The sequence below is a fragment of the Sus scrofa genome, chromosome 3 (genome assembly GCF_054392235.1).
Source record: "Sus scrofa isolate SSC_HxYL_T2T_F1_AM1 chromosome 3, Sscrofa_HxYL_maternal_Yorkshire_Landrace_v2.0, whole genome shotgun sequence".
In the NCBI taxonomy this organism is placed as follows: domain Eukaryota; kingdom Metazoa; phylum Chordata; class Mammalia; order Artiodactyla; family Suidae; genus Sus; species Sus scrofa.
The window spans coordinates 57,967,233-57,992,014 of NC_139385.1; the positions used below are offsets into that span (position 1 = coordinate 57,967,233).

At 43.3% G+C, this 24,782-nt stretch overlaps 2 protein-coding genes across 8 annotated transcripts in view; both read right to left on the reverse strand.

The window, feature by feature from the left end:
* ZNF892 (zinc finger protein 892) lies at positions 1–21,518 on the reverse strand. Of its 6 annotated transcripts, XM_085018457.1 has the most exons (6): positions 20,281–21,518; positions 12,434–12,600; positions 10,901–10,989; positions 7,903–8,005; positions 6,517–6,603; positions 1–4,518 (listed from the first exon to the last, which is right to left on the reverse strand). In XM_085018457.1, exons 2-6 carry the CDS (start codon positions 12,489–12,491, stop codon positions 3,248–3,250), a joined length of 1,608 nt encoding a protein of 535 aa, XP_084874583.1. In that variant the 5' UTR covers positions 12,492–12,600; positions 20,281–21,518; the 3' UTR covers positions 1–3,247. The 6 variants fall into 6 exon arrangements, with proteins under 6 accessions (XP_084874583.1, XP_020942731.1, XP_020942733.1 ...); XM_021087072.2 differs by lacking the exons at positions 12,434–12,600; positions 20,281–21,518 and adding an exon at positions 12,074–12,159; XM_021087074.2 differs by lacking the exons at positions 12,434–12,600; positions 20,281–21,518 and adding an exon at positions 12,065–12,159.
* LOC100521785 (zinc finger protein 2) overlaps positions 20,000–24,782 on the reverse strand; it is a 10,440-nt gene continuing 5,657 nt past the window's right edge. The window contains exons 4-5 of one of the 2 annotated variants that reach the window (XM_021087076.2): positions 23,185–23,301; positions 20,000–21,518 (exon numbers count right to left, since the gene is read on the reverse strand). In XM_021087076.2, the coding sequence (XP_020942735.2) occupies positions 21,076–21,518; positions 23,185–23,301 (560 nt within the window). In that variant the 3' untranslated portion in view covers positions 20,000–21,075. The remainder of the gene's footprint in view (positions 21,519–23,184; positions 23,302–24,782) is intronic. The other variant, XM_085018466.1, reaches the window with a different exon arrangement.

Consider the following 24,782-nt stretch of genomic DNA (forward strand, 5'->3'; position numbering starts at 1 on the left):
TTAATTTTAAAATATTTTATTGCTAAAAAAACACTAACCATCATCTGAGCCTTCAGTGACTCATAATAATACTACTAAAGATCACTGATCACAGATCACCATAACATATATAATAATAAAGTTTGAAATATTGAAATGCTAAAATATGACACAGAGACATGAAGTGAGCAAATGCTGTTAGCACTAACAGAATTGCTCAACACAGGGTTGCCACATTTGTTAAAACAAAAAAAGCCAAAAAACTGTAATACATTTGGAGTGCAATAAAATGAAATGCAATAAAATGAGATCTGCTGGCATTTTGTTTTGGAACCCAGGCAGATTAAGACAGATGTTGGTAGCTAGAAGTGGGCTGCTGTTCTAACAAATACCTAAAAATGTAGTTTGGAACTCATTAATGGGCACAGGCTGGAAGAGGTTTGAGCTGCATGCTAGAAATATGGATATTTAAGGCCATTCTGGTGAGGTCTCAGATGGAAATGAGGGACACATTATTGGAAACAGGAAGAAAGATAATTCTATAAAACTGCAAGAATTTGGCTGCACTGTGTTCTAGAGTTTAGTGGAAGGTAGAACTTGTGGGGATTTCCAAGCAAAGTACTGGAGGCACAGCTTGGGCGCTCCTTTCTGCTGAGAGGAAAATTCAAGAAGAGAGAGATGAACTGAAGAAGGAATTGTTAAGCAAAAATGAGCTAGAACTTAGAGATTTGGGAAATTCTAGCCATGCTGCAAAATACAGGAAAGTGAGTCACAGGGAAACTCCCAGAAAATGTCATCTAAAAAGAACACTAAGGGTGTGGCTGAGCAACTACTTGATAAAGAGATCATGGGTGTGACCCTAGACTTCATCAGCCATCAGCAGAAGCCAGGAATAGAAACAGGGTTATACCAGCAGAAACACTGCCAGCTGGGTCTAAAAGGGACAGAAAAACCTGACAAATGAAGGAAGGCTGTCGGACTTAGATGCTACAGGACCAGATGATAGAACTTATTCAGCCTTAAGGTCTCATGGAGTTTGCCTTGCTGGGTGTGGGGATTGCGGGGGACCCATCACCCTCTCCTTTTAATTCCCTTTGAGAAAAAGAATGTCTATCTTATGATGTCCCACAATCATGTTTTGGAAGCACATAACTTACCTGGTTTTGCAGGTTCACAGTAGGACAAGAACTTGGCCTCAGGATGAATGATACTTTGAGTCTTACCCATATCTGATTTATGTGATACTTTCAGTGGGACTTTGAACCTGACTTTAGAGTTGATGCTGGAATCAGTTAAGATTTTGGAGGGTTGCTGGGATGGAATCAATTTATTTTGCTTGTGAGAACATGAATTCTGGGAGGCCAGGCATTGAATGCTATGGACTGAATTGTATTCATATGCTAAAGTGCTAACTTCCAATGAGACTGTATTTGGAGGTAGAGTTTTTCAGGGTTAATTAAGGTTGAATGTGGTCAAAAGACTGGATTCCTAATCAAATAGGACTGGTAGCTTTATAAGAGGAAAAGAAAGAGTTTTCTCTTATTCTTTCCACACACATGCACCAAGGAAAGGCAATGTGAGAACACAGCAAGAAGGCAGCCATCTGTAGGCCAGGAAGAGAGCCCCCACCAGAGACCAAAGTAAACACCCTGATCTTGGACTTCCAGCCTCTATAACTATGAGAAATTAATTTCTGTTGTTTGAGCCACCTAGTCTATGGTATTTTGTTATTGCAGCCCAGGAAGACTAAGACAAAAATACAGTGAAAAATGAATAAACAGAGCCTCAGGAACCTACAAGACTATAATTAAAGATCTAACCTTTGTAAAATCAGTGTCCTGGAAGGAGGAAAAGGGTGAGGAAGTAGGGGCTGAAAATATATTCAAAGAAGTGATAGCTGAGAACTACCCCAATTTGGCAAAAGACATAAACCTACAGATTCAAGAAACTCAGGAAACAGGATAAACTCAAAGTAATGCACACTAAGACATCATAGTCAAACTTGTACAAACTAAAAACACAGTATTCAAATTGTCTGCAAAAATAACCTTCAAAATTTCCATGAAAAAAAAAAAAAGATGTCACCTGCAGAGTTCCCACTGTGGTGCAGCAGGTCAAGTATCTGGCATTGTCTCTATGGTGGCGTGGGCTTGATCCCTGGGCCAGGCACAGTGGGTTAAGGATCCAGCATTGCCCACAGCTGTGGCAGAGGTCACAGCTATGGCTTGGATTCAACCCCTGGCCATGGATGTGGCTAATGAAAAAAAAAAAAAAAAAAAAAAGATGTCATCTGCCTCTATTCAAAAGTAAAATGATGAAAGGTAAGTATGTCTAGTCTTTTCAAGTTTTTCACAATCTAATACACAGTGCCAGTTCAGGTCTACAGCTAAATAAAATGACTGTATGAAAAGTATAAGGTACAAACTATATACAACTGAGGTAAAGCTTGATAAATATGCACATTCTCAGGTAACTCAGCTGAAAATAAATTGAAAACATTAGCAGTCCCTTCCATAGTCTCCCTTTCTAGCTGTTGATCTTGACTCTTGGAGTTAATATGATTCTTAGTAGGTGCCTTCTCAAGAAGCAAGGTCTAAGAGACCAAAAGTGCAGAAGCAGACTTGCCAGGCCACATTCCTTGGCCTCAAGATGGAGACTTTGCAACTGACCAACTAACAAGTTTGACTAATATTTTTCCTGGTTGTTAGTACTCATTTGTGTGGTTATCTCAATCAACATTTCTTGACTTCATCCCCCCAGTTCTCCTCTCCTATCCTTGCCATCTACCTCCCAAGTGCTCTTGGATTTAAGACCAAAGGCAAGTTCCCTTCAATCGCCACTCTCCACACTGGACAGACTCATTGTGAACTGCCAACCTCTGATTTCTACTCCTGCAAGTCCCCTAAAAGAACCATTTATTCCTTTAAAAACTGGATCCCCCTTAGCATTATGAGACCACCTAGCCCAGCCAAGACATCCTCTTTCCATCATGGCACACCCTATTTGTCTCCAAAGGATTTGGCAACATTCATACACATAAGGGTGTTGGAAATAATTCTCTCTTCCCAGGGAAATTCACAACATCCTCTGTTAGGACATTTTTAAAAATGTAAAACTCTTCTTTCACACTCAAGTCAGCTATGTCTCCTATCAACAATGACTTCTCAATATCTTTTTTGTAACAGTCTTAAATTCCTTTGTAGCCCTTTCAGCATGTATAGTGATTGTTCCATAAATATGTTCTGAATGTCCTACATTTACATGGCCTTTATCCAGTATGAATTCTCTTTTGCTGGCCAAAGGCTGAATGCTCACTAAAGGCTTTTCCATATTCCTTGTTTTTCCCTCCAGCATGAGTTTTCTGATGCTGAGAAAGGGATGAACTCTGGCTGAAAGCTTTCCCACATTCCTTACACTTATAAGGTTTTTCTCCAGTGTGAGTTTTCTGATGCTTTGTAAGAGATGAGCTTTGGCTGAAAGCTTTTCCACAATCCTTACACTTGTAGGGCTTCTCTCCAGTGTGTGTCCTCTGATGACGAATAAGGGCTGAGCGGTCACTGAAAGCTTTGGCACAATCATTGCATTTGTAGGGTTTCTCCCCAGTATGAGTCCTCTGGTGTTGAGTCAGGGCAGAACAGTAGCCAAAGGCTTTCCCACATTCATTGCACTCATAAGGCCTCTCCCCAGTATGAGTTCTCTGGTGTTGAATAAGGCCTGAACGATCACTGAAAGCTTTTCCACATTCGTTACACTTATAGGGTTTCTCTCCAGTGTGAATGACCTGATGCTGGGTAAGGAACGTGCTTTGGCTGAAGGCCTTCCCACATTCATTACACTCATAAGGTTTCTCTCCAGTATGAATTCGCTGATGCTGAGTAAGGTATGAACTCTGATTAAAGGCCTTCCCACATTCACTGCATTCATAGGGTTTCTCCCCAGTATGGATAATATGATGCCGAATAAGGGCTGAGCGGTGACTGAAGGCTTTCCCACATTCGTGACATTTGTAAGGTTTCTCTCCTGTATGAATTCTCTGGTGTAGAGTAAGGTGTATGCTCTGGCTAAAGGCTTTACCACACTCATTACATTCATAGGGTTTTTCTCCTGTGTGAATTCTCTGATGCAAGACAAAAGCTGAGTAGTAACTAAAGGCCTTCTCACACTCATTGCATTTCCAAGGTTTCTTTCCTACACACATTTTCTCATGTTTCATTAGATCTGAATTTTGTTTCAAGTTCTTTTTAAATGAATCACAACCATGTTTTCCCTCTCCTTGCTGTTGAACAAGTAATGACCTCCGACTAAATTTTCTTCCAAATCCATCACACTGGTAACTTCTCTCCCCTGAAGGTTTCTTCTGAGGGACAATCTCTTGGATTAAATGTTTCTCATGGTTTTCCTGCTGACTCTCTAAAGAATCCTCACAGTCAATGGAACTTTCCTTTGGAAATCTTTCTATTAATACCACAGGGGCTGATTCTTCTTCAGAAATGTCCTGCTCTGGAATTAGCTCCTTGCTTTCTGGTCCTGGCCCCCAGTCTGAAAGAAACAAAAACACAATGTATTGCTTTCCAGACTAAGAGAAAAATAATTGCTATGTTAGGCAAATAATGAAACTAACAAAAACGTGTTTACAGGAAACAGAGGAATTTGGAAATTCTCAAAAACAGACTTGCAATGTTGCAAGAACATGAGAAAAGAAAGATGACTGGGCAAAGTGATGCAGAGGCATAGAGAGGGGAGCAGACACTCAATATTCCTGTATCTAGCAGGGGAGGAAAAAACAAAGAATAACAGAACAAGACTAAAAAGAGATGATGGGGAAAGAGCAGATAATAAATACAGTCTTCCCTGAGAGTTCCCTGGTATGTGAGTAGGCTAAGGATTTCGTGTTGTCACTGCTATGGCTCTGGTTACTGCTGTGGTGCAGGTTCAATCCCTGGCCCAGGAATTTTTGCATGCCGTGGGTGTGGCCAAAATCAAATGAGTCATGTGTAGGGAGGGGAAGGTCAAATCCCCCCATGCTCAGATTAGTCCCCAGTCTGTCAGGATGCTTGCCCCAAGCTCTAAGTTTCCTAGTAAGAGTTTGGGGGGATAGCTGCATTGCTAGAAACATTTAAATATTCCAGGCTTAAATGGTCATTAAAATCTATTCCAACCATGACTCTACACAAAATAAAACAATACGATGTTCTCAACAACATATAATCAGGGAAGTGGCTGGGATTCTAAGGACAATAGGTAGAAACAGGTTAAAAAAAAAATGGACCTTCAGCTCAGGGGAGTGGAAAAACTGAAGCTTCAAACATCAGTAGAGAACACATGGTTAGTGGAGGACAGTCAGAGACTTGCCTGTCTGGTGTTCAAGGTTCAAGTTGAACAGAGAAGGTAAAATGAGAAGGCAGGTACACTAACAAAGGTCCTGGGGAGTTCTCACTGTGACTCAGCAGGTTAAGAACCCAACATAGTGTCTGTGAGGATGAGGGTTCAATCCCTGGCCTCACTCAGTGGGTTAAGGATCTGGCATTGCCACAATCTGCAGCATAGGTTGCAAATGTGGCTCAGATCCCATGTTGCTGTGGCTGTGGAGTAGGCCTGTAGCTGCAGCTCTGATTTGACCCCTAGCCACAGGTGCAGCCATAAAAAGGAAAAAACAAAAAATAAAGGCTTTGAAGGCAGGTAGAAGAATATAAAACTGGCAGAGTAAGCAACTCACTGTGGGTAATCCGGCAGTATTATGCTGTCTAATTAGACAAAGATATGACTAATGAAAGCATAATTAGCTGGTAGTCTACTGCAGTATGCAGTTTGACAGGAATGATGGGCTCAAATCCATGACATCTTTCAAAAGAAATGTTAGCAGGATTTAATCATCAGCTATCATTTGCTTAGCATATAGCCAGGTACTATTCTAAGCATTTCTCTGAAATTGTTTCCTTTGATCCTCACAACCACCCTGTGACTGAAGTGCTATCATTATCTACATTTTACATTTGGGGAATTTGAGTCACAGAGAGGATAATTCACTTGCTAAAGGTTGCAGAGCTAGTTAAGTAGTTCAAATTGGCTTTGAACCCAGAAAAAGTGGGTCCAAAGTCTGGACTCTTAACCACTATGCCATGCTGCCTTCACTTAGAGAAAGAAGGCAAGGGAAAACTCAGAGATCAATTTAGTCATTGATCTGATACAAAAAGTCACACTATACTGCAGAGATAAAATAACATACAAAACAGCCTGGTTTGGAGCCTGGCACCCAAGACATTAACAAGCATGAAAATGTTGATTTCATCTCACCTTATTTGGTAAAATGAACTGGCTTGAAAGGGTGGAAAGTATTTATTGTCTAAAAAGTAAATTTATGACTTTATGACAGATCATCATCCACAGAGCTGGCATGTGGCACAGGAGAAAGGTTCTTCATGTCAACCTTTCCGCAGGTCTAGCGATATCTGAAAAGGCTCCTCCACAAGCATTTCAAAGATACTCTTCCCACTGATCATCTTGGTTTTACATTCATTGTTTCCAACAATCACTCACCTGGACTAGTTGCCTTTGAGACTTCTCTCTCCAGCTCCCCCCGACACTCCAACTGAGAGATTACGTCAGGCTTGGAAATTGGAAGCCCTGTTTGCAGACAAAGAATAAGGAGTCTCAGTGTAAAGAGTTCAGTGTTAGCTCCTTGGTTGTTAGGAAAGACAGTATAAGAGAGAGAAAAAGGTGGGTTCTGGATCTGTCTGTAGAAGGGAGGAAGATGGATATGGGGCCTATTTGAGTTCAGAACTAAGTCACTTGTTTTTACCTCTCCCTATTAAAAGAATACACACATTTCTTAGCAGGTGTTTTCACTAGAACTTTGTCTCGGTATCCTTGGTCAGAGAATAGGGAAGAAGGAGGCTACTGCCTTGGCAAATGCAATTTTTAGAAGGTGTCCATTTCTAGAGTTCCCATCGTGGCTCAGTGTAACGAATTTAACTAGTATCCATGAGGACTCAGGTTTGATCCTTGGCCTTGCTCAGTGGGTTAAGGATCTGGCGTTGCCGTGAGCTGTGGTGTAGGTCACAGACACAGCTTGGATCCTGAGTTGCTGTGGCTCTGGTGTAAGCCGGCAACTACAGCCTGATTCAATGCCTAGCCTGGGAACTTCCATATGCCATGGCTGCAGCCCTAAAAAATAGACAAAAAAAATTTTTTTTATAAAAAGGTGGTTTTTTTTTTTTTTTTTTTTTTTTTTTTTTTTTTTTTTTTTGTCCTTTTAAGGCCACACCGGTGGCATATGGAGGTTCCCAGGCTAGGGGCTGAATTGGAGCTGTAGCTGCTGGCCTACACCACAGCTACAGTAACACCAGTTCCGAGCTGCGTCTGTGACCTACACCACAGCTCATAGCAATGCCGGATCCTTAACCCACTGAGCGAGGCCAAGGATTGAACCTTCGTCCCCATGGATGCTAGTCAGATTCATTTCCACTGAGCCACGACGGGAACTCCAAGGTGTCCATTTTTACCTCTAGAAGTGTTAAACCTATATTTAGAAACAAAAAGCAGAAATTGCTTGTCTCAGGCCATACATAGGAATTAAGAATCTTTGAAACTGGAGTTCCTGTTGTGGCTCAGCAGTAACGAACCTGACTGTATCTATGAAGATGCAGTTCTATCCCTGGCCTCACTCAGTGGGTTAAGGATCCAGTGTTGCCACCAGCTGTGGTATAGGTCGAAGATGTGGCTTGAATCCTGTGCTGCTGTGGCTATGGCGTAGGCTGGCAGCTGCAGCTCCAATTCAACCCCTAGCCTGGAAACTTCTACATGCCACAGGTGCAGCCCTAAAAAGCAAAACAAAAACAAAAACAAAAAACAACTTTGAATTTAAGAAACTCAGAACTCTGGGGCACTAAGTAAATTCACAGGGGGTTGGGGAGCCATCCTTACCCAGCAGGACCAGATTCCTATGCTTCTCAGGCATGTCTCCCTGAGGAGGGTTCAGCTGCCTCCACGGAGTGAGAGCCTCAGCCATATCCCTGATCATCGACTCCTGAAAAACCAAACACACCCGGCTCACCTCTGGGAAGGACTCAAACAGAGGACATAAGAGAAGACAGAAAGGCTACAGAAAATGACCTCTACCATCCCTCCTAACCCAGACTGGCTCCTTGCCTCCATGCATCAGAGTCACATGTAACCTGCAAGTGGGAAGGAACACCTTTTGTGCAAAAAGTTATTAGTTTATGTAGCAATAAATTAGAGAACTACAGAAGTCCTTACTATTTAGACGTGGGAAGGTGGAGAAAATATAATAATTACGAATTAAGTATTTCCTTGATGGTATGGTTTTAAAGAGGTTCAAGAAACATGAATTATTTTTCTCTCTAGGTTTCCTTTCAGAATACAGTGCAATATATATTAAATATTAAGATGCTTGCTATATGTCACAGTATATAGATTTGTCAAATGGTATTTTAAGCCCAAATACTATGGGAGATCCCAATGCATTCTTGTTTCTCCCCAATCAGTCCGACCGCCCCCCCCACCCTCCATCTACTCTCCACCCCATCATACACAGCTCCTCCTGCACTGTCTCTGCTCCAGCTGGGGGCCGTCCTTTGGCCTGAAATGTGTGCCACATTCCCTTCTACCCCTTTACACAGCCGCTTCTTGCTCCTGAATATCCTCCCATCGATTCATCCTTTCAGTTATTTTCATCCTATTCACACTTTGGTCTCAGCTCAGGTGATACCTCCTCAGGGAAGGTGACTGACTCTCTGGGTTGTAGCACCCGCCATGTTCCTTCCCTTTTCCTGGGTTATACACACACACTGAGGTGACTGTGTGATTATCATCTGTCTGTCCTATTAGACACTAACCTCTATGAGAGCAGAGGCCAGGTTCAAGTTTGCTCAGTGAAGCAGCCCCTGCCTCTGGCACATCGTCCAATAGGTGAATAAAGGAGAAACACCTGGACAAGATTTAGTAGAACCAAATTTAAATGGGACATTCTATAAAAGTGTACATGGGAACAGAGGTTGGAAGGCAACAGAAGAGTATCAAACACTGAAAACACTGCAGGAGTGTTTACCTAACTTTGATTTAGGTGACAAGCACAAAGTTTAGACTGTCTACTAGAACTTATGGAGAGTGAGCAGGTTGGGTAATGCTCTTTTGAATCTACAGCTGAGTCTGTTTACTGCTGATAAAAGTAATGTCTCATAATTCTTCTAATTCAATTGAAAATTTTTTCATACAACCTCGTATTAATGGAGACATTAAAACAAACCAGTCCCTGGGATGCTAGGAAATGAACTAGTCATCATGGATGTCTTTGACATCACTTTTGCCATAGTTCCCTGAACATATATATATATGAACATAATGTTGACTTTATTTAGATTCTGCATTCAAATGTTTATGTCTCACACACACGCGCGCACACACACACACACACACACACACACATATAGCTGCTCCAAAAACAACTGGTGAAATTATTCATAGAATGAAATAAAATTAAAAGAACTACCTATTTTGAAAATCCTCTGCTCAAAATAATTGAACTCAGAGTTTCCGTGGCATAGCAGAAATGAATCCAACTAGGAACCATGAGGTTGTGGGTTTGATCCCTGGCCTCCCTCAGTGGGTTAAGGATCTGGCATTTCCATGAGCTATGTAGGTGTAGGTCACAGACACAGCTCGGACCCCAAGTTGCTGTGGCTGTGTTGTAGGTCAGTAGCTGTAGCTTCGATTAGACCCCTAGCCTGGGAACCTCAATAGGCCTCGGGTGCAGTCCTAAAAAGACAAAAATAAATAAATAAATTAAAAAAATAAAAATAATTTAACTCCTTTTCTAATACTTCAAGTATGAAATCACTATGCTTTCAATTTAAATTATGGTCCATTAAGGCCATACACCTTGGGAGGGCTCAACTCAAGCCATGTAAATTGTATAGTCTCCTTTCTTTACAAACAATGCAGCAGTAACACACCAGCAGAAAACCTCAGCAATCACACTCTCTTACGGGGCTGCTGGTTGACAAGCAGCCCTAGTCCCTTTACCACGGGGTCTGCCTTCTCCCAGTATCCTAGGCCAGATCCTCCAGAAGCACCTTGACTAATCTCTCTCCAATCAGTCATGGCAGGTTTCATCTTGCTAGGCCTCTAAAAACTTTCATGGGGCCTGATTCGTCTTTGGAATAAGGTCCTGTGTGGATTTCCCTGTAGTCTGGCTACAACACACCTATGCTTCTCTCATCACACCCTGCCTCACTCCACAGTGACACACATTCCCCCTGAGGACCTCCAACTCTCTCAGCAAATGAAGACTTTTCTGCCAAAGCTGTTTCCTCTCTCAGAATATTCCTATATTCCACTTTCCAACTCTTACTTGTTTTTCAATGTACAGCTTTTATCCCAGTGTTTTTCCCCCAAATACTCAAGAGTATGGAAAACCTCTTCTAAGGTCTTTTATGATTTGTCTATTATGACTTGTGTGTCATATTTGACATTAAGTAATGTCAAATATTACTTAATGCAGTAATTTCTGCATTTATATATATGTATATGTGTATATATATATATATATATATATATATCTTCTGCCATTTAACTGCTTTACTTATTTATATCTTATCTCCTCAGTAAACTTCACAAGGCAGAGGCAACTGGCACTTACTCCTTTGCAACTCACCAGGAGACCAATCTCAGTACTGAAAAGCTTGAACGTGTGCATCTAGCACTAAGTAGATAGAGAAGTAATGCTGAAAGGGCAGGCTCTGCACAGGTGAGGAGCATTTACTGTTAGGTTATCGCTCATCATTTTATGAGGAGGAAGCCAGTGGTGTAGCAATCAGGGCTGAGCAAGTCCATAACAATGCCAGGAACCATAGTCATGGTCTGAGAACAGGAGAAAAAAAAAGAAGAAAAAATATAAACCTACCTTGGATGCTGGGGTCAGCACCACAGTGACCAGGCCATTTTCTTTAGGGTTTCCGGAATGGGGAAGGTCTGAATCCTCAGAAAGTGACCCTATAAGTGGAAATAGGAGCCACAGTGATTTACTCTCACAGAAATTGCCACCCATTTACTTGTCACCAAAGAAAAGTCAACACAGGGAGCCAGAAGGACACACGCTCAGCCCTCCTCCACCCCGAGGGGACAATCCCAAAACATCTCTGAAGCCAGACAGCCACGCCCACAGCTGCCTCAGGTTCCTCCTATGCTCCTCGGCCCTTAAACCCCAGGAGCACTGTGGCACAATATTCTGTACACTTAAAATACATATTCCTATTTCTCATCTGCTGAGTGATAATCAAGACAATCTCAAAGTCCCCGTATGTCAATCCGTGTCTCACTTAATGAGTCACTCCTGTTCTAGTCCAGGCTCACAGGATGAAAGACTAGTTAAATTCTTCTTGAATATTAGCTTTTCAGATACAATACTGGCTTTCTCAGAAAAGCAGTGGATCCTGTGGGGGGGGAAATCCAGGACTCTAAACAAATTCTGTGATTTCTTGAATCCTCACTTTCTCCATCTGCCAAATGGATCTATTTGATAGTCTCCTTCCTCCGTAACTGTCTTACGCGGTTCCCATAAGAACAAAAGAAAGTCATTATCAAAAGCCAAATTGTCAGATCTGTTGATTTGGGGGGCAAAGGAGGTATACATCATCCTAAAGACCAGCAGGAGGAGGCAGGTAACGGGATCCCCTTAAACCCCAACATGAGACCAAATGGGCTCTCTCCACAGAAGGCGTGATGCTTATTCTTTCCGAGCCTGCCCCAGCCAGAGGGCAGCCTTTCTCCTTTTTCTCTCCAGCAGGCGGCATTCCTCCGAAATTCTCACCTCTGCCCCAAGACTCCATAGCGACTCCCTCCCCGCTGGCGCAGGTGACAACCGCGCGAGAAGGGCGTGGCGAACCCACGAGGGGCCCGGGGATCCACGGCTCTGGTCCACCCAGAGACTCAGGAACGCGCGCGCGCCCCTCGCAGCCCGGCGCCCTCCACCCAGGAACCTTCCCCCGCCCACCTTCCAGCCACTCAGACTCAGAAGGACACGCGCTTAACCCTCCTTGACGCCCCCCCCCCCCCCCCCAGGCGCGACCTCACGAACAGCAAGGAGGACTGCTGGCTGGCGACAAAGGCATCTAAAAGCCTTCTGGGCCGAGTGGCGCCGGCCCGAACTCGCTGCTGAACTACAAGTCCCAAAATCCTCCGCGGGGTGCGTCACCGGACGCCTCTTCCCAGAGGACCCCGCGGAGAGCTGGCCCGGCGGCTTTAAGTACCGGAGTACCCCTTAACACTCGGTGTTGGGTCTTTAGGGTACGTGAGCACTTCGGTGAGCTCCTTTCCGGATGCTCCAAGGACCGCCCCTTCCTCGATACCGACTCTGGGCTCCGGCCCCCGGAAGATGAGCTCGGCCGCGCCAAACACCGCCTCATCCTTCCCCCAGGCAAACGGAGGCGCCCCTCACCTATCCAGGATTCCTCCTTCTTGGCCGCGGTACACCTTCGGAGGGGAGACGCCCGCATCCCAAAGGATGCTCACCCCATCCCGTCGCTTCTCTTCAGCTGAGTCTCCACCATCCGTTGTCGGGGGGACAGAGATTACCCCCAAGTAAACGGGAATGTTTGCTCCAGGCTGCACCTCGGAATAAGGAAAAGTAGACTCAGTCCTGGAAAGCATCTCAGTCTGGGGCGCCAGAGGCTAGTAGTTAATAGCAGGTCAGTACCACTGACCTCAAGGTGCCCAGAACTTTCATAGTCTTACAAACTCCTGAGGAGCTCTAGGAAAAGTTGGCTGGGAGTCGGGGTGTTCAGGCTGATGTTCTCACTTATCTATCCACAGTTAAGTTGCTAATTTTCTATCCAGTTCAAGTTTCCAAGAAAGAAAATCAAATTAGCCTAACTGTCCCTGCTTGGGTGCAAGCCACAGTGTCCGTTTGTCCTTTCTCTAATAGAATCCCAACTTTTAGCTAGGCCTAAGGCTGTCTGGAGTAAAAACGACATTTTTTGTCATCCTTGCGTCTTGCCAGGGGGATGAGAGCAAAGCGATTCTTAAAAGGAAAAAGAAACCTCCTCCATGCTGGCTGGAACACAGGCGAGTCATCATGGATGGTGTGGATAAGGTTAATACCCTAAGGATGGCAAACCAATCAGACAGAAAGAACTGAGCTCCTGACAGTTTGGTGGAACAGAGCTTGGGGCTTTAATGTGAAGAGATATAAACTCTTCTATTTTATATAAACCACTATTATACTAGGTTTCTGATATACAGATAGCTATGCTTATCTTCTAATTGGTTGGCTCCTAATCAACTAGGGCTGGGGGAAGGGGCATGTGACAGAGACACAGCCCTGACAGCTCAAAGAACAGCTGGAGGGAACCCCCTCCCCATCAGCAGGAGATACAGAGTGGGCAGTTTCTTTCCAAAAATGTGTGTGAAAGGTACCACCAGTTGATATGTCTGAACGCCTGGGAATACCATCCTTCCTTTTGTTAACCTTCACTGCAAAATCCCCTTTCTTTTGTTACCCAATCAGTGGGTAGTTCTCACTCCCCCCTAGTCCTCTCACTTTACCTATCCACAGTAGGTGACAGAATGACTACTCCCTCCTGGAAACACTGGTTTTCCTCCTTGACTGGCCACTCCTTCTCAGGCACTTTAAGTAGTTTTTCCTCCTCAGCTTCTAAGCCGGTGGTGGTTAAACTATAGCATGATCAGAAGCCCCTGGAGGGCTTGTTAAACCACAGTGCTGAATTTCAGGATGTCTGGGGTGGGGCCTGAGAATCTGCACATCTAACAAGTCCCCAAGGGATGCTGAAACTTCTCATTTGGGAACAAACTAAATGTTAGAATGTCCCAGGGCTCAATTCTTGGGCTCTGCTTCCTTTTCTATCAACACTTAATCCTTAGTGATCTTGTTCAGTCTAGATGTTCTAACTACCACCCAAATGTGGTCAATTCCCAATTTATATCTCAAGCCTGGGACTTTTCCTCTGACCTTCCACTTATCTCCTCAAACTCTTTACTTGGATGTCTAATATAGATTGCCAGTGTAGCCTGTTCAAAACTGAACTTTTGATGTCTTTCCTCCCCCACTGCCATAACTCTTCCACCTGCAGTTTTTCCCATCTCAATGAACGGCAACTCTGTCCTTCTAGCTGCTCAGTTCAGACACCTTGGAGTCAACCAGTCCTCTTTCTCACAACCTACACCCACTTCCTCCACAAATCCTGTTGGCCATGCTCTCAAAACATATGCAGAATCTGCCTACTTCTCACCACACCCACTGCTATGATGCTAGTCTAAGCCTCCGTCATCTGTTGTCTGGATCACTGCAAATGCCCATAACTGGTGTCACTTCTTCTCTTGCCCTGCATGTTCTAGTCTCAACATAGCTGCTTCCTATTTCGGAAAAAAACACCAGAACCTTTACAATGCCCCACAAAGCCCTTCAAAATCTGCATCATCCACATCCCCTAACTCTGATCTCTTCCTTTCCCCTTTGTTCTGCTGCCACCATACTGGCCTGTCACTCATCAATCAAGTGAACCATACTTCCACTATGGAACCTTTGTGTTTGTTTCTCTGCATGGATGTCCTTCCCCAGCTGCCCACATGGCTTGCTCTCTCACCTCCAAGCCTTTGTTTATCTTCCCTGTGAACACTTCTCTAACCATACTTCTTTTTTTTACATAGCACTTCTCTCTAACATATGATTGTTAGTTTTATTGGGTGTATCCCAACACACATACACCAGAGATTAAGCTCCATGGGGCACGGAGTATGCTCAGAGTATTTACTGGTACTTACATGATTGATAACTGAGTGAGAGTATGCTCTGTACTTGCAAAGAAGGTTTAAGTGCCTAAGACTAATATGGCCCTCATTTGGCTTTCATTTGTATGCTTTTGGAAAACCTGGACTTTCTTCATAGCCCTGCTTTTATCTGCATAGGCTCTACTTTAGAATGGACATCAGCAGCTGGCCCAAGCATATGAATTGGTGTCACAAAGCAGTCGAGTGAACACCTTGGGATAAAAATCCATTGGTCTCCAGTGAGTCCCCATTATCACTTAAGGGTGGGTTGTGCTTGAGTTTTCCTGAATTTAGTAGGAATCACTGTTTCCTTCTAGTCTATCTTTGTGTTTGCCACAACACCCTGCCAGGAAAGCATCCTTATCTTCCTCAAGAAGCTACAGTGCCATCAAAGGCCATTAACTTTGATGTGAAAGTTGTTAAAAGAGGTAAACAAAGAATCCTTTAATCACCATGGATGAGGGAAAAGCTGAAAAGTAAAAGAAGAGTTTGGGTGGCAAAGAGGTGGAGGCTTGAGGGACAGAAGATTCAACAGAAGAGTTAAAAGTCTCAGGTAGTCAGAGAAGGAGGCACACTTGAGACAGGAAATTGGCTTTGGGGCAGAACAGCAAAGGGAGTAAGTCAGGTGTGAGTCTTGTGCCTGCTCACGTTACCTCTGGGCCTCTGCACAGACCCTCAGCTATTTGCTGCACCTCAGTTGCCAGTGCCTATAAGGCCACTCAGCCCTGTGGCCACACCACCTGTGGGGGACAGTTATCATCAACCTGGGTCTCTCCCCTTGCTTACCTGGGGCTAAACAACTGCATGTGGCAGGTTTCTGGCTCCTTGTACCACCAGACTTGTTAATGTGCCACACGTTGAGCTGTGGGATCTTGCTTCCCTATGATGCAGACTGAAAGTGTGAAGAAGACAGGAGGGATTTGATCAGATAAATTCCTTCTGCTTCTCTGCCTATAAACTGCTCTATAGTTTCTCCACATAGACAGTCTGGCGTCTTCTTGCAGAGCCAAGTAGATGAATAACCTACTATTTCTCAGCCTGTTGTGAGGCAGTGGCCAATGGGGAATAGATCACCTTGCTTTTCTTCCCATCTCTCCCTGCTTCACTTCCTTTCCTCACTTTTGCTACCCTGGGTTTGTACCTCATAAAGCATCAGCTCTTAATCCTAGCCTCAAGCTCAGCTTCCTAGGAAATGTGGGCTGAAACTGGGAACGTGGTCTCTGACCCCCTGGTCCCTCTAACGGCCTCATTGTCTCAGGGAACTGTGGGGCACAAGCAGTGAGATTCAAGGTGGAGCTAGGAGCAATTGTTAGAACCAGCCAAGTAAGGCTGAGGCACAGGCTGAGACCTGGATGGAGTAAGGAGGAGCTGGAGATGCCAGGAGGGAATGATAGAGGGTCTCAGGTCCTAGCACCAAGAGTTTCAAGGAAGTAAATAGCTTGGTGGCAGTGGACAGATGCTTGAGGAATGTATATTCTCTATTAAAGAGTCACAGAATTTGCATGTAAAATTTCCAACCACTCATCAGAATGAAAGAGTCACACTGATGGGAGAGAAGCTGCAAAAGAGCAGTCCAGCAGAGAGCCACAGAATGAAGCCAAGATGGCTGGTGACATCACAAGCAATAACCAGGAGAGCCTTCTGGAACCTGACAAATGCTGGTTGGGCATTTTAATCCTTACCCTAACCTGATGGGAGGGGCAATTGTGAAGACTGAAGAACTTGAAGCTATCTGAGACATGGAGGTCTACCTAGGCAGTTTATATCAAGCCATGTGATACAGCGGCCTGCATCAACTTTGCCCAGATAGGACATTCAGGGTTGGTTTCATCCTGTCCTTGGTCTGCTGGTGTATGTTTGCTTTGTTCACTCACAACAGCTAGAAAATAATAGCAGCAGGGATGCTTTGAAACCCATCAGGTTACTTATTCAATTGAAGGAGGTCTCACTCTGTCTTACCCTTCTGTCAAACAGACTTCAAGGGAGTTATGGAAATTGCCATTTCCTAGCAGGGTAGCTCCTAGGGGGTTAATGGCAAGGAAATAGTGGGAATGGGCATTTGCATTGTGAGAGAAACCAACAAACCTTTAGAAGAAAAACACCTTTCAGCCAATCTCAAGTCATCCTTTTGCACCAAGACACACCACGTCCCTCCCTTTCACACATCCCCAAACAGAAACAGACAAGCAGTAGACCTGGAAGACCATTAGGTCAGCTCCACAACCAAGTTCAGTAACAGCCAAGAGCTGCACATGAAACTGACTCTTGGTAACAAGTAACCAACTTCCTGTGGTGAGTTATACATATTTAATTTCTAATTCACTCTCTGAGTACCTTAAAAATATAGTTGTATATGGATAGATGGCTATTTTATTTTTTTTAGTAAGAGTGGAGATAAGTTGACCTGAAGAAAATCAGCCATGTAAAAGGATATTTGAAGGATTCTAGGGTTGAGTTACCAGATTCTTATCAGGGATCTGCAAAGAATTATGCTGAGCTATAGGGACAGGAAAGATGTACCTCTTTTCCTGTCATCTCTACTTTGCTACAATTAGCACAACCCTGGAGACACTGATGCGCCAGAACTGATCATGAAAATGTGGCCTGTTACACCTCTAAGATCAGGCCAGCCTCACAATGGTCCTGGTCTAAAATAGTGTTCCCTCTGGGTAGAAGAGTTAGATCCTTTTCTGTTGACTCTATGTGTTGCTTTGGAAAGTTTAACAGAAATTTCCTTTGGCTGTGAATACAGTGGTTAAATGCATAAGGCTTTAATCCCTTTCATTCAAGATCAGAAGTGGGTAGTCCAGGGCTGGTATGGAGGCTCCGTAAGATTATCAGGGCATCAAATGTCTTCTGTTTGTCTCCTCTCCAATCCTTCAGGCATGGCTTATATGCTTAAAGTCACAGATGGCTGCTGGAATTCCAGCCATTAAAACCACATTCTAGGTAGAAAGAAGGGAAGGACAAGGGCAAAAGGGAAGTTTTCTAGCTGTCCTCTCATTTAAGGTGCCTTTTCAGAAGTCCTATAGAACAAATTTCAATTATATCACTATATCATTGGCCTGTTAATTGATATAGCAATATATTATTGGTCTGATATTTGATATATAAGTATTTTATTGGCTTGATTAGCCATACCTCACTGCAGAAGAGACCAAGAAATATAGTTGGGCATTCTGCAATTCAGGCAGGCTCAGATTTCCTATTGTTAAGAAAAAAAAAAAAAAGAATGTCTACAAGTTTGGCAACAAACAGCTTCTGCCATAGTAACCAGTACCCACTGCTCATTATCAACACTTTAGCTATTGCAAATTTCTTTATCATGAGGTTCTATAGCATGGATCAATAAGTTGAACTGTTCATCCTAGGATATTTGGTCATTTGCCTCTTCTGCAGACTTTGCATGGGTTTTATACACACATATGACGGAAAGGAATCCGCATCCTTACATGATACCTATGGCATGTTCAATGTGTTGGGCACCATACCAGTGGTCAGAGCTTTGATGACCACAGGGTCAGATCTTTGACTTTTTGTGGCCTCTGCTACTGGGCCTCACCATAGGTCCACTTGTCCTGCCTAGAGTTCCAGATTCCTGCTCATTAACAAGATAAAAGACAAAGGCTAGGCTAATTCTCTATCCTTCATCCACTGATGAGCCAATATGGCAAAAGAAATTAAAATAATTTTTTTGGAGTTCCCATCATGGCTCAGCAGAAAAGAATCTGACTAGCATTCCTTAGGATGCAGGTTAGATCCCTGGCCTCGCTCAGTGGGTTAAGGACCCCAAGTTGCCATGAGCTGTGGTGTAGGGTGCAGATGCAGCTCATATCTGGCATTGATGTGGCTATGGTGGCATAGGCCAGTGGCTACACCTCTGATTCAACTTCTAGCCTGGGAACCTCCATATGCCACCGGTGTCACCCTAAAAAGATTTTTTAAAAATTTTTTTATGTAGCCTCCCAATGGCATAAGGAGTTCCCAGGCCAGGGATCAGATCAAGCCACAGTGGTGACCCAAGCTGCAGTTGCAGAAATGCTGGATCCTCAACCCACTGTGATGGGCCAGGGATTGAACATGTATCCCAGCACTACCAAGATGCCGCCAACCCCATTGTGCCAGAGCAGGAACTCCTAATTGTGCTTTAAAAAGAAAAAGAAAGAAAGAAGGAAAGAAAGAAGGAAGGGAGGGAGGGAGGGAGGGAAGTGAAGGAAGGAAGGAAGAAGAAAGAAAGAAAGAAAGAAAGAAAGAAAGAAAGAAAGAAAGAAAGAAAGAAAGAAAGAAAGAAAGAAAGAAGGAGAAAGAAAGAAAAAAAGAAAAGAAAGAAAGAAAGAAAGAAAGAAAGAAAGAAAGAAAGAAAGAAAGAAAGAAAGAAAGAAAGGAAGAAAGGAAGAAAGAAAAAAAGAAAAGGAAAGAAAGAAAACACCTAGACATGAAGAACCTGTCCTTCTCCTTATCTTGAGGCTCTTGCTCCCTCCACTGCTCTCCAGAGCTGCTCCTTTACTACTAAGCAGGGATTCTCAGAGATGGAGGTATGAGGAGACAATCTCTGTCTCCACCATGTAGATATGGATAGAAAAGTCTGCATTTTTGGTCTCACAGATACTGACATTGTGGGCAAGAAGAACATCACATCTAATGGACAGGTGGTCCATCTTTCTATTACATCCTCATGCCTGCTGCTTTAGTCTTAAGGATGACTACTCAGGGGTGAGCTATTCCTGGAATTAACTTTGGTTGTATGGTATTCTTTGAGATTAGACATGGCCCCATCTCCTCGTTCACTGTGGCTGACTTCTTCAGCCTGGGGCCCCATCCAGTTTCCATGGCTACAGCTGGTTATTGCAACTGGACTTTGAACTTCTGGTATGAATGCTTTTCCCTTCAGTAGCTACGGGTGAATATATGATGTGAAGGGAAAGTGTTGTGTCCAGGGCATCAATGGAATGGCAAAGCCAGGCTAAGGAATCTTGGTTACTAATGAGATTAAAACCAAGATAAAAACAACTATTACCCTAGAAACAAGAATAGTTGGGTGATGGGTTAGTCCACCAGAGCCCAGAGGTCAGGTAAGATGGCAGAAGAGCCAAAGTTCAGGGGAACTGAAGGTCCTGAGGACCTAAGTGAAGAGTAAGAGCCAATGACTCTGATCAGGGCTCCAGGAAGCTCCAAGAAGAACGGATTAAGAGCTAAAAGCACAACTACAGTGAAGTTATTTGTAGTGCTAAGTAGATATTAGCTTGATGTTTATTTTCTTACTGAAGTTTCTGGTTCTAAAAAGTGTGCTGGGTTTGGGACTCAAGTTCTTATGACCAGATAGGTATTCATTCATATAGAAACATGAAATAAGTTTCAGCCACCACACTGAGAAAACGGCAGTGCACAGATATGAAATAGTTCCTGTCTCATGGAACAGTCAGTCCAGCAATAAACAAATGCATGCATGAATGAATAAAATATATGATGCTTATATGAGGGTCCCCTTCAGACACTTACAGAGCATACTGATTGGAGAGCTTCTGACCATTTTGGGTATCCTCAGAGTATAATCTTAAATCTGAGGCATCCCAGGTGAGGTTTATGGCATTGTCCATTGAAACTTTTTATTGAGACTGGTACCAAATGGAAGCATGAGAAGAAGCGTATTTAGAAGTGCTCAGATATTAAGTCTTTATCTTGAACAAGAGCATCCTAAGTCTCTATGGGGGTCCCCTGTCTTGCTGAAGCACCCCAATGATATTCTGAAGCCTGTCTGGCATAACGTCTCTGATGTTGGATGATAGATGACTTGCAACTGAACTCTTTTCCACACACACTGCATTCATAGAGTTTCTCCCCCGTGTGCACCCTCTGGTGTTGAATAAGCCGTCTTTTCTGGAGAAAGGCTTTCCCACATTCAGTGCATTTATAGGACTTGTCTCCACTATGAATCTTCCGATGCTGATTAAGGGATGAGCGGTCAAAGAAAACTTTCCCACACTTGTCACATCCAAAAGGAGTCTCTCCAGTGTGGGCTCTCCTGTGGCGAATAAGCGAGGATCGGTCAAACAGAGCCTTGCCGCATCCCTCGCATACATAGGGCCGCTCTCCGGTATGTGTGAGCCTGTGGCATGCGAGAATGCTCTTCTGGCTAAAAGACTTCCCACAGTCTGTACACTCATAAGGACTTTCTCCTGAATGGATTCTCTGATGTCGAGTAAAAGAGGAATGGACAAAGAAAGCCTTGCTGCATTGATTACACTGAAAGGGCTTCTCTCCTGTGTGGGTTCTCAGATGTTCAGTGAGGGTTAATCAGTCATAGAAAGTTTTCCCACATTCATTGCATTCAAAAGGGCTCTTTCCACTGTGAGACATAAGATGTTTCTTAAGACAACTCCTGTAGCTAAAGGCTTTCCCACACTCTTCGCAGTCATAGGGCTTCTCTCCAGTATGGGTCCTCTGATGGCGAGTGAGGGACAAGTGGTTGAACAGTGTCTTCCCACATATGCCGCACTTAAAGCTTCTTCCTTTACTGTCAGTTTTTTTGGCAGGAGTAGACACTTGTCTGAGGTCCTTTTCCCTTGGAGTCTCCCCTGAAGGATTTTCCTTCATTGTGCCCTCAGGGTTTTCTTGGCCAAGTACAGGATCCAGAACATCTTTCCTGAGTTTGTCTATTAATGTCTCTTGTGACTTTACATTTTCAGAAACATTCTGCCTTTGAGTTGAGTCCTGGTTATCAAGTCTACCCTTCTGGTCTAAAACAAATAGAAAACAGAGCTATAACTGGGTTTAGTGCCAGTGAAAAAGAAAACATTGTGTATGTTCAGAAAAGAATGGATACAAGATACTGCCTGGTTTATTGGTAGCTCCTCAAAAGAAAAACATCATATAGAGAGGCTGAAAAATGGCAGAGGAAAAGACAGGAATAAAGACTGGAAGTGGAGGGTGGGCAGTGGCCCAGAAAACAAGTTTCAATTACTCATTCATGGATATTTACAAGGTGCCTACTAAAGTCCTGGGCATTGTAAAAGTCACAGAGACTCAGTGAACAAGATAGACATGGTCCCTGCCCTCATGATGTTTATATTCTACCAGGCAGAAGACAAAGAATAAACAAACAAAATATAACAGATGGTAATAAACACAGTGAAGGGAATAATGCATGGGAGCTGGAGGTGGGGATTTCCTTGGAAGGACCCTTAAAAAGGGTCATCTAGCGACATTTAAGCTGAGATCTGAAAGTCAAGATAACCATGTGAACAGACAAAAGGAAAGCATTTCAGGGAGAGATACATATGCAGAAAAATAGGAGAGACACAAAGAAGCACAGAAATGACTGGGAATTTGTCACGTGTCCATGAGTGTAAACAGCAGCGTGTAAGTGGGGAGACAGGCTAGCACCTGAGAAAGGGCAGTGTCATTGACTACTGGACTGTATTTTAGAGGAAGAAGAGGCAGAGATGGAAAAGGATAAGCAGGAAAGATAAGAAAGTGTTAGCAAAGTTGGAGTTCCCATCATGACTCAGCGGGTTACAAACCCGACTAGTATCAATGAGGATATAGGTCTGATCCCTGGCCTTGCTCAGTGGGTTAAGGATCCAGCATTGCTGCAAGCTTTGGTATATGTCTCAGATGAGGGTCTGATTAAAGTTGCCATGGCTGTGGTGTAGGCTTGGCCCCTGGCCTGGGAACTTCTATATGCCATACTGCAGCCCTAAAAAGCAGAAAAAAAAAGAAAAAAGAAAGTATTAGCAAAGTTGAAATAAAAATAGGTCTCAACCCACCCCCACAACAACAACAAAACATACAAGTGGAAGGGCCTTGCTATGCACAGCTCCACTTATTCATTCCTCTGACAAATACCTGAGTGTGTGCTACGTACCAGGTACTGTTCCAGACATCAGGGATACAGCAGCGAACATTAAACAAAAATCTCTGATGGCATTTACTTTTTTTTTTGGCTGTGCCCACAGCATGTGAAAGTTCCTAGGCCAGGAATCAAACCCTCATCCAAGAAGTGACCCAAGCCATAGCAGTGACAACACCAGATCCTTAACCACTAGGCCACCAGGGAACTCCTGGAGTTTACATTTTAATCAGAGAGTAGGTACGGACAGACAATAAACAAAATAAGGAAGTAAAAACAAAGCATGTTAGGCAGACAGCTGGGAAGACAGGTAGCACAGGGGCTGGGGAGGGGAAAAGGAGGGAGGGAATTCATTTTTAATAAGGGTGGTCAGGGCAGGCCTAAATGAGGTGGCACATTTGAGCAAGAACTTGAGAAAGATGACAAGAAAGCCATGTGTCAATCTGGGGGACATTTTCCAGGCCAATGTCCAGTATGGCAGAAACCATCCCCACGGGCCTATGAGACCCCAAGGAGATGGCTCTAAGTGAACTGTCCAGCACAGTCCCACCTACCTGGCTCATACAGACCTCTTGGGACGTCTCTCTCTTCAGCTTCCCAAAACTCAAGTTTCCATGGCTCATCACCTCTCTTCAGCTGGAAAATCACATCAGCTTTAGGAAGTAGAAGTCCTGCTCACAAAAAACCAAAATGAAACATGGCTGTTTGGGATAGAAATTCCAGGGTTTAATAATAGCCCCTCACTCTCTAGAGAGGAAAATGGAACTATCCAGGAAGCAGATCCTAACTTCTAAAATAAGATGCCAATTTCCGTTCTGTGAAAGGGAAGTCACAACTTGCCATAAAATCTAAATTTTATCTATTGATCTAAATTAGAGCTATTAGATCACTTATTTTTCCACTGCACCACAAGAGGAACTCCCAGTAGTTTTAAAAATAATAAATTGTATTCCCTTAATTATGCATCTGTGCAATTATACTGAATTTGATGAAACTACATATCAAAAGAAGAGTTTTAGAAATATAATTCAACTTATGTACAATTAATATAAAACACTTAAAACTGAAAATGTCAATAAATAATGTTCTTTCTTTCTTTCTTTCTTTCTTTCTTTATTTATTTATTTATTTATTGGCCATTCCCATGGTGTGTAGAAGTTCAGGGCCAGGGATCAAACCCTCACCACAGCAGCAACCCAAGCCACAGTAGTGACAATGCCAGTCCTTAACCCACTGAGCCACTAGAGAACTCCAATAACGACTTTTTAGAAATTCTTTTATTTTTCGTTTTTGTAGGGCCACACCCACAGCACATGGAGGTTCCCAGGCTAGGGGCTGAATCAGAGCTGTAGCTGCCAGCCTACACCACAGCCACAGCAATGTGGTATCCGAACCATGTCTGCAACATACACCACAGCTCACAGCAATGCCGGATCCTTAACCCACTAAGTAAGGCCAGGAATCGAACCTGCGTCCTCATGGATACTAGTCAGGTTCATTTCCACTGAGCCACAATGGGAACTTCTAGAAATTCTTAAAAAATAAATTATGATGTCTTTGACTTTTAAAATTTTCAGGTAGTGACACTTATAAAGCCTTTCTTTCTTTCTTTCTTTTTTTTTTTTGTCTTTTGTCTTTTTAGGGCCACATTCATGGCATATGGAGGTTCCCAGGCTAGGGATCCAATCAGAGCTACAGCCGCCAGCCTACACCACAGTCACAGCAACTCGGGATCCAAGGATTCATTTCCCGATGCGCCACGATGAGAACTCTTGATTTTCTTTATTTAGTTTTAAATGCATTATTAAATATTTAAGACATACAAAAGGCATAGAGACTAAAACAAATACCTATGAGTTCACCATCTAACTTAAGAAATAAACATTAACACTAAGAGTGAAGCCCTTCTCTCTCCCTTTCCCTCAAGAGCTAACCACTACACTAAATTTGATGCTAATCACTCTATGCATTTTAAAATGTTTCCTCATCTTCTTTATAGTTTTTAAAATATGTTCACTGTAGATAATTGAGAAATTAAAAAAAAAGGGAAAAGGAAAAGTCACATGGAAGCTTTCCAAAATTTTGGTGTAGATTCTTCTAGACTTTTCCCATGCATGCAAATAGATATGTGCTTTAAACATACACAAGTTCC